General features: G+C 29.0%; 1 protein-coding gene across 1 annotated transcript; it reads left to right on the forward strand.

Moving 5' to 3' along the window:
- Window positions 1–6,029: 6,029 nt before the first annotated feature.
- Window positions 6,030–7,202, forward strand: LOC120078166 (F-box protein SKIP23-like). The gene has a single exon (XM_039032394.2). It carries the CDS (start codon window positions 6,030–6,032, stop codon window positions 7,200–7,202), a length of 1,173 nt encoding a protein of 390 aa, XP_038888322.2.
- Window positions 7,203–11,032: the final 3,830 nt, after the last annotated feature.

An 11,032-nucleotide genomic window follows, 5' to 3' on the forward strand; every position in this document is an offset into this window, starting at 1 on the left:
AATGTGTTTCCGATTTTTTCGGTTCAATAATGTTAATAACTGAGATTTTTGGTTCTATCCATGGTTTGGTCCAAAATCGGATCGGACCAAACCATGCATACCCCTAAAACTAACTCAACTGATGATTAGTAGTGATATGCAATCAATTGAGCTAGAGTTGCATTCAACATCAACCGTTAACAAAAACGTAAGATGTGACTAGAGGAGTGCAACCATACATACCCTACTAGCCCCTAGCATAAACATAACGTAACATTGGGTCTAAAGAGGTGCAACAATACATAATCTATTGGGGTTGATGCCCTAAATCTCGTAGGGTCCTATAGTTTGTAAACACATGTATGCACAAACACTTGTGATGTAATAATATGAGATATTTTCTTCACTGTTGTCTATGAAATATAGGATATTTTAGTTGCATTAACCACAAACCAATAACTTAAGATCTCTGGTTATCGTTGTAACTTAAGCATGTATGTGGAGACATACAAGTGGATCATGCCTTAAGAGATAACCTAAATGGTCTGTAGTATATGAATAAAAGAGGGAAACCTTATCCTGGTGACACTATGGATACGGTCCACTTTGTAGATGTTACAAGTGTTGTAAAATGCTATAGATGGTCTGATCCTGATCATTCATGTGGAGACATGCGACCAGGGGTATCCTATACAAAGGAGTTAGTATAAGACCGGACCACGAAATGTTTAGTCTCGTTATATAATGTTGTTCATGACAGAGACTTTCATTTCACTAGGATGACCATAGGTAACATGACCTTAATCATGAGTGAGTTGGGAACTCCTGTCTATGAGGGCGGTCCTTTGATTTTCATAGGTGCGAGTGGCCATATTTCCGACTTAAACCTACCAGGTTTGGGGATTCGTCTGATTGGAGAGTTAGGAACTCAGCTACACAAGATGGAATTCACTCCTTCCTTGAAGTAGGGGTAAGTAGATAGATTGTTCTCTTAAGGGTTGATTCTGGGACTTGAACAATGTGGCGCCACACACTTTCTCATGGCCCAAGAAATATTCACTCATGGTAGGACTATGATGTATTGTTCATTAGAGGAATCAGTGGTACTTAAGAAGTTAGATGTAACTACAGGAGCAAAACAGTAAATTGGTTCAGCTGTACTTACGAGCGATCTGTGAAGGGTTATCGTACTGTTGATTGGTTATATCCAATGGACACAAAAATATATCTGTAGTGCGAAAAGTGCAGTTGTCGGACTTTAGTGGAGTATCCAGCAGTTAACGGATGGTGGATATTGTGATTAAAGAGTTTAGTCAGTTATTCACGTACGGTTGTAACTCAATGGATTCATGTTGAAAATCAATTTTTGGGTTAATTTGAAGTGTTCAAATTAACAAGAGTGAATTTGATTATATATGACATAAGTAAATTGATTCAATTATATGTGATATAATTGATTTGATGTATTAGATACATTAATTGGAGGAATTTATATAAATATGATTTATATTAAATAAAGGAGAAAAGAACTATGGTTTAAATATTACATATGATGTGATATTAAAACTATAGGTTATAAATATAACATATAAGTTAGTTATTATATTTATTTATAATAAAGATAATTATGAGATAATTGTTTTAGTTGGTTATTTCTTTTCTCCATTAACCGTGCAAGTGGGAGGTTAATTTCAGTTTTTAATAACTGAAGAACAGAATGAAAAGAGTTTTCATTTTTTAAAAGATCGCTTCATTATTGCATTACTAATTGATCGCTCACAAGAGACTAAATGATAGCCCTTTCGAAGGACTAAACGATCGAGCGAGAGATTGTTAGACGATTTCTCACAAGAGCAAGAGTTTGCTAGACGATCGAGTACCCACTGTCTATACGATAGACTAAACCTTTCTCCCACTTACTCGATCGTGTAGCTCGACCATATACTTCCTCCTTCCCTCTACCAAATTCACACAGAGCCCACACCTCTTGGATTCTCACTCCGAGAATATCAAGGTTGTCGAGTGGTAGTGTCGAGGGTAGTCGTTTGAAGTTCAGACAGTTCGTGATTGTGATGAGAATGAGAGATTGCTAGACGATTGCTCACAAGAGTGAAAGATTGCTAGAAGAAGAGTTATTCAAAGGTATGTCTCTCAATTCCTTTTCTTTTAATAAGAAAGCATGCTGTAATTTTCTCTATAATACATAACTGTTCTTGTATGTTTGTGAATGTGTTTATTCTTTCACAATGGGTTTGGAAAGATCTTGTTTCTGCTCACTGGTTCTCTTGAATAAGAGTTCCTTCATACTTGGCTAGCCTTGGAAGTGTAGCCTATAACTAAAAAAAACTTGGTCTTGACATAGTCGTGAACATACATAATGCATGGGGTCCCTTATAAAAAAACGTGTTTTAACCATGTTATGCAACATAATAATAATAATATAATAATGCAACATAACAAAGGCATACTACCATAAAACACTTAAATAAAGTGTAAGATAAATTATTTATCTCGATTATGATCATATGTATTCCAAATTATTATTTATGGTTTGATTTTGATCCTATATATTCCATAAAGAACACTTACTATTAAAAGTGGTTTAATAGTAAGAAGAAGAAGAGTAGTAGTAGTGGGCCAATTTTATATTATTTATTTAAACTTTCTGGATCAATCTTTAAAATAATTTTATATTATTATTATTTTGTTCCTTAGATATTTACTTAATTACATAGATATTTACTAAATTAATATTTTATTTTTTATTTATTTAATAGCTAAAGATATTTATAGACCAATTTTTAACCTTAATGTATTAAAGTTAAAATTGGTCTTCTTTAACTAGTATTAGAAAATAAATTAAAATTAAAGTTCAACTTATAATTTCCTACAATATTTATGTACATATTTGGGTTGTTAAAAAAAAACATATTTTTTTTAATTAATAATAAATCCAAGTTGGTCCAAGTTATTTAAAATGAACATCTAAACCAACCCAACCCATATAATTTTCATTTATTTGAATTCAACTTGGCCTAAATGAGTTGATAACTTAACCCAAACCATACAAGTTAGGTTGGAAAGGATTGATTGGATTTTTTAGGTCATTGAGTTTTGGACTAACCAAATAAATAGCAAATTTAGAGGTTTAATTTGGAAAAATAACAAAGAGATTTCAAAATTGTGAAAATGGTAAAATAGAATTAAATAATAAAAAATAATAATAACAAATTATCAAAACTGCCCTCACTTACAGATAAATATTCATTAGTTGGAATAAAAAACTTCAAATACACTTAACAATTACCATGGTAACCAATTTAGCCTACCAAAAGTCTAATCAACATCTACATGATATGATTACTACAATTCTCTAAGTATTCATAGAAAATAAAAAATAATTAAAACCAAAAACACCAACAACTCAAATAATTGAAAAAAAAAAACTAGGGATTTGAAAAACTTCTCCTCTTCCTTTGGTTTTAAAAAATCAGAGATTTGAGAATTTCTTCACGCAACCACAACGCCTCTTCCTTCAGTTTTCCTAACGTCACAAAGAATAAGAAATAATTGAATGAAAGAAAACTCATATATTGGAGTTATATGGTTGTTGATTACAGGTTCATGAACGAACAAAAAAGTGAAAAAAAGAAAAAAAAAACACACATTAACCTGCTGTTGGTATGGTCTACGGCTACGATCATGGTAGAACAATAAAAGTTGGAAAAGAGAAAGAAGTTGTTGCCCGTAGGGTTATATTTTTTATTTTTTATTTTTATTGATTTGAATTATATTAAAATTGAATTCTAAAACAAAATCTAGACATTTCAAACTCCATTGAAATTTATTGGGTACTTTAAAAGTGAAATATATATATAATTCATAGTAAGATTGACTCTAATACTTTTCCTCTTAAATTTAAAATTTACAAATTTCAAATCTTTTATCAACTTAAATGTAAAATTTTCAAATCTCATATCAAATAAATTTAAATTGATTATCTTCTCAATTATATTAGTTTTGACACCAAAATACACAATTAAAAGGAAACAAAATCCAATAATTTGAGATAATTAATTTAAATTCAAAAAATCTCGGAATATTACAGTTTATATACCAATGATATATTATTATATTATTATATTACTTTTTTAAAAAATAAATTATATAAATAGTAATAATATAAAAGAAAAAAATGTATAAAATAAAAAAATAGTTAAACCATGATAAGAATACAAATCCCTAAATATATTTTTTAAAAAAATTGAAAAATAATTAGATAAAACTTAATCAATTTGAAAAAAATAAGGTAACAAAAAATGGTTAAATATAATCTAAGTTAATAATAAAATATGGAGATTAGGTTAAGTACATGAGCAAAATCATGAAGGAAATCAACAATTACACTATATACATAACTCATAACTCGGCCTTGTGTTTTATTCTACAATTACCTTCTATTTATAGTTTCATCAATAACAACAATTACAAACCAGACAAGGGCAAATCAGGGATTTAGAAATTTGTGGTCATGTGCATGTCATGTGGTTGCCATAAATCTCAAGTTTACATTACAATTATGTTGTATGTGTAAATATAAAATAATTAAATCTCACAGCTTCATATTACTATTACACTCAATGTGCAACTATATGTTAGTTAATTGGTAAAATCTTATATAAACAACTATAATAATATGATAAGTGATAAAATTGATTAAAAAAATTGAAGAATATTTTAACGATTTGGAAAAAAAATATCACTCCATACAAAAATAACCATTCAAGGATATGGAAAATATACTGGTGATTTATTAAGAATATATGTATAAAATTATAAAAATCGTTAAAATAATAGTAAAAATAGTATATAAAACAATTTAATTTTTTAAGGATGTGAGAAATATACAGCTAATTTATTAAGAATATATGTATAACATTATGAAAAATAATTCAAAGATTTGAATAAAATTGAATATGTAAAAATTAATAAAAACCATTCAAAGATTTGAATAAATTTGAAATTTGATTAGATAAAACAAAATTTAATAATATATATGTATATTTAAAATATTAATTTGTAGAAAAATTTGGAATTTAATTCAGGTGAGATTAATTCGAAAAATTGTTAAACATAATATAAATTAATAATAAAATATGGAGATTATGTTAACTACATGAGCAAAATCAGGAAGACAATTGTTCTGAAGGGAAATTAGCAATTACACCGTATACATAACTCATAACTCGACCTTGTGTTTTATTCTACAATTACCTTCTATGTTTAGTTTCATCGATAACAACAATTACGAACCAAATAAGGACAAATCAGTGATTTAGAAATTTGTGGTCATGTGCATGTCACGTGATTGCCATAAATCTTATTCATGGGCAGGTTTTCCATTTTTCAAAACGAAACCTTAAATTTTGTCATATGCTCCAATTCTCCTTGAGTTTGAGTTTTTTTTCTAACACCCTATGTCTATTAATTAACTTAAAATTTTATGAATTGAAATTTTAAATTTAATTAAAAAAGTTAAACTTAATTAATTATAATTTCTTTCCATTATTTAAATTAATTAACAAACTTTACCACTAAAAATATAAAATAAAATTGTAACATTTTAAAATCTAAAGACAAAATTAGAATCAAACTCAAGATTTAATGGCTAAATGATATTCATCAAATAAAAACTAAATCTAAAATTTAGGATAAAAAGGTTTTTTTTTTCCTAATTAGAATCCATCTAAATATTTTGTAAATTTTAATAAAAAAAAATAATAATAAATTATCTTAAAAAAAAAAAAAAAAAAAAAAAAAAAAAAAAAAAGTCAAAACTTGGACTATTCACTTTTCCAAAATCAAAACATTGTTTGGTTGCCTAAAATAAATAAATAAATAATCAAAACACTATTTCCTAAACCCAAATGGATTAAAATTAAGATTCCTAACCATAAGAGTAATTGTATTTAGTCTCCTAATAAATAGACCACGCCACCATGAGTTATTCTTATTTTCTCCCTAAACTATAATCCCAAATCAAACTCATAATGGCTAACGGTGACGATCTTCCTATAGAATTATGGGCCTTAATCGGAGAACGTTTAAGTACATACTCCGATTACGTTCGATTTCGTGCAGTTTGTAGGTCATGGAGAAACATTTTACCCAAATGGCCAATTCTATTAACCAATATTCCATCTCTAATACTTCCTTATTTTCACCCTAATTACCAAGACTTCCGATCTTTTTACAGCCCTTTAAACCACGAAATCTTTTACTTAAACTTATCCGAATTCAAAGACCAATTTTGTTGTGGCTCTTCCGATGGTTGGTTAATAATTTTGGAAAATGACCAGAGTTTAAAGCTCCTTAATCCTCTCACTAACTCCCAAATCCTTCTCCCTCCAATCTCTTCTTTCTCAAATCTTTTAAACTTCGCTCCTGCCCAAAATGGGTTCCCCATTATTCACCCGGCGCGCGAAAATTTTACCATGAGTCAAATAATCTTTCATAGCTTGTCTTTGGATAAAATTGTATTTTCACCGTGTTCACCGTATTCCAATGATTTTATAGCCGTTGCCATTCACGGTAAATTCTCGAGGCTATCTTATACCATGCTTGGTAAAAATGGGTGGATGGAAATTCCTACATCAAACACCTCAGATTTTCATGATTGTATAATCTTTGATGGGAAAATTTATGCTATTAATTCTCGTGCAGAACTTTGGGTCTCGAATATTGAGACTCCAAAAGAGATGGTGAATTTGGGTTTAAAACGACTTAGGTTGAAAAAACAGTCGAAATTGTATTTGGTCAAAATGGATAATGATGATTTGTTAATGATTGAGAGACGGTTTAATATTGAATTTCTTGTGAAGTATTGGAATTACTTTGAGCGTGACTACGAGACTGTTGGGTTCAATTTATTCAAGATGAATTCAAGCAAGGAAAAGTTAAGATGGATTAAAGTTAATAATTTGGATGATTATTGTGTCTTTTTGGGGTTGAATACTTCCATTTGTTATCGTGGATCATTAAATGGCAATCATATTTATTACTCGGATGATCAAACGAAGCGACATGTTTATGATTTTGTTGGTGGTCATGATTTTGGAGTATACGATATAGCAAATGAAAGTTGTCGACGATTGTTAGATGATCAACGTGTTATCACTAATTTTGTTTGGCCTCCTCCCGTCTGGGTGACACTTAAGAATTAAAACATCCATATCAAAGATATATATATATATGCCATAGGTGGGATGAGAATCAAACTTCATACCTCAATATTCATAGTTCAAGTTTATGTCATTATTTGACTAAATGTTAAAGTTTTAATTTTATGAAAATATCATTAGTATTATTTTGTTTCTTTTTTTTTTTTTAATGTTTTTTGGACTCTTTTTTAAGATATAATATAGTGTCGTTTATCTTTCATATCGATATCAAATCTATACAAATATTGAAATATTGATAAAATATCAACATGGCAAATAAAATTTGATATTGTTGTAATATTCATTCTCATTCATCTTTTTATTTATTTATATCAATTTGTTCGATAGTTGTGGACGATAAATTTTGGATTTAAATTCTATTTTGGTCCTTGAACTTTGATTTTTATTCTATTTTGGACTCTAAACTTTTAAAACATCTATTTTAGTCTTTAAACTTTTAAAATGTGTCCATTTTTGTTTTTGCTGTTAGATTGGTAGTGTGGCATCTAGTTTAATTTTTTTTTTAAAAAAAATATGTATTTATTTTCTCTTAATTATTACTCTTCTTCAAAGTTATACCTCCTTTAAACCCTAATATGAATCTTGGAATCATTCCATGGACTCTCGTCAACAACCCATTTTCTCCATTTTCTCATCCTCATCATATAATTATCAATTATTGGTGATTATTCTATTCTTTTTAATATTTTTCTATGATTTTTTATTTCAATGTTTTCCTTTCATTTCTTTTTCTAAAAAATTACAAAAAAAATCGAAACATTTCTTCCTATATCTCGAAAGGTGCAAAAATATAAGCTTTCCTATTCTCTTTCTCTAGAAAATTTCAAATTAAAAACATCTTTATGAGAATTGCTAAAGCATAAGCTTCCCTCCTTCTGCCTCTAAAAAGTTACCAGGGAAGAAAAACTTCTCTCCCTCCCTCTCTTTTTTTTTCTATCACAGAAGTTGAAGAAATCACCTCAAACTTTCTCTACCTTCTATATTTTCTCTCTCTAAGAAGTTAAAAAATACAAATTACTCTCTCTCTTAGAAGTTTCACAAAAAAAAAAATCTAAGAATTTAGAGAAACACAAACGTGTGCTCTCACTTTAGTTTCTCTATCAAGAAAGATGGTGAAGGGAGAAATTGTTAGAGAATTTTGTAAAAATATTAATGGAAAGATGGAGAAATTAGGACTACTCCCTCCGAATAGACAATAGGAGTTGCAAAACCCCCCCTTTTTCTACCTTGTGAAGAGAATGAGAGTAGACTACCTAGATAAAATTTACCACTTTCTTGGCAAGAAATCATCTACTTGGATTTTTTTTTTTGAAAATTAAAAAACTTGGTTGCTCTAAGGATGTACTTATCTTGGTGCATCCTAAGTATTGTCCAATAAAATAATATCATGTGGCATTTTTTTAAAGATATTTTTTTAATTCTATTTTATGTAGTTAATCCGTGGAAGTATAAGGGTTAGATGCATCCTACGTTGCACCTAATTGTTGCTCTTTATATATATATATACTATGCTTTGGCATATCATTCTTATCCACCAAGCTCATAAATTAAGAGGTGTTTGGCATGCCAACTTCATAAGTTGGTGTTGAACAACTCAACTTCAATAGTAAACATTATTGAAGTTGGCACATTTATCAATAAACACCCTCTTTTTCTATTTTATAAATTTATTGAAAAACTTATCTTGCAACTTTGCACCTTAAACACAAACTTTCTAACTCCAATATCAAGGATATGTTTAGTTTAACTTTTCAAGTGTTTAATTTTGAAAATAAGTTGTTTAGAAAAAAAAAATCCAAGTGATTTACAATAACTCAAAATAGTTTTTGAAATACTTTTAAAGTGTATTTTTAAATAGTTTTTATAAAAAAGTTGAACTAAAATGAATTTAGAAAAAAAAAATATTTTTTTCTTTAGTCAATCCAAACAGACTCTAATCCTAAACTTTATAACTCATAAAATGTGTTTAACATCTCCTACAAGTTTTGTGGAGGGTAAAAATAGACTTAATTAATTAAGTTAAAGCCAAGATTCAGACAAAGGTAATTGAGCTGAGAAAATGATCTCCGTTAGCTCGACCCATTTAAACTAAGAAAGCAAGACGAGTTAAGTGACTAAGCTGAGAAAGCAGATCGAGCCGAGAAAGATGAGTCGGGCTCAAAGAATAGCTCGAATTAGGAGACGGAGCCACTAAACTTCTAGATGACTTTAGTCATCTAAAAACAATAGTGGTGAATACTATTTTGTTATACAAGTGAATTAAATTAGTATATATACACAAAAGCAGGCTTGGCTACCAAGCCGACCCCAAAAAGAAAGCCTATCCATGAAGGGGTCAACTTGGTAGCCAAGGTGAAGGGGTGGGCTCCACTAGCATTAGCCATGCAAAAGGATTTTGCATGGATTGGTAGAATGATTTTTAGATAATTTATACCTACTTTACGATAGGATTTTTGTAAACTCACTCGAAGATAATTATCTTTAAGACTAATAAGATGTCTATTTTTATTTCATGTTACTGAATAATTAATTAAGCAATTATTTATTAAATAGATGTAATTATATTGCATAAATAATTGGTTAATCGAGGGTTAGAGTTCTATCAAGAGTAAATGTGACTACTAAACTTGAGTTTTAATTTAAGAAAATAACACCAAACAACCAATTCAAGTTAATGACTAATATCACACAATTATGCAAAGCAACAAATCAATCCTAATATACAATCTAAAAATTAGAAAAGAAACTAAGTGCAAAAATAAATATGTTTGAGGAAAAGAAGACACCGATATTTATAACGGTTAGGCAATTTGTCTATATCCACTCTCCAAGACTTATTTTTGGGTATTTTATTGAAAAAGTTCTCTTGCAGATGAGAACAAAACCTACACGACCCTCTTTCACCCAGGTTAAAGAGAAACCCAGATCATTTTTACTGGTTCAAAATCTAATCAATTTCTTTTTATCACAATTCAAGGTGTACCCATACCTTAATACAAAATCTAAATAAAAAAATAATCTCTAGGTAGATAAAATTCCCAAGTTTAACTTTATGACACTTTAATAATTTTCTCTCAACTATTACACTTGTAAAAATTGAAGAGAATGAGAGAAATATTAACTTCTTGAACATCTGGAGGATGGAACAGCTGCTGGAATTTTCTCTCTCTCTTTTTTTTTCAAGAAGGTGGTTAGAGGATGAAGAATGATTGATCATAAAATTTGAATGATTTAAAATTGATCATTGAATTTAGGATAAAAATAATAGAGGGTTGAGATTAAAAAGGAAAGAGAAAATGGAGGGGAATACATTTAAGAAGGAAAAAAACCGATGAGTGAATTTGGAGGGGATTCACGTTCTCCCATTTCTTCTTCTTTTTTTAAAAAAAAAAATATAATAATTCATAGATTGGGATGTCACATATTACCCTCTCATGTGATCTCACTTTTCTCTCTTTTTTTTTTTCTCTTTTCATCTCTCTTCAATAACTTGCCACATATCATCTTTCTGTTGGTTCATGTTTGCCACTAACTGACATGTCATTGACCACATCGAAATTTGTTTCCAATCTTCTTTTACTCATAACTTTTTTGTTTGAAACTCCAATTCCAACAATTCAAGATGTATTGGAATCAGCTCTACAAGATAAATATTTTGAAACACTAAAAATCATTAGTATAGAAACTCGGATAAATACTTTGATACACTAAAAATCATTAGTACAGAAACTCGGATAAATACTTTGAAACACTAAAAATCATTAGTACAAAAATTTGAGTTTGTTATCATTAAAATAGTTTATTTGATTAAA

Source organism: Benincasa hispida, chromosome 1 (genome assembly GCF_027475165.1).
Source record: "Benincasa hispida cultivar pf3 chromosome 1, pf3_genome.v1.1, whole genome shotgun sequence".
Taxonomy (NCBI): Eukaryota; Viridiplantae; Streptophyta; class Magnoliopsida; order Cucurbitales; family Cucurbitaceae; genus Benincasa; species Benincasa hispida.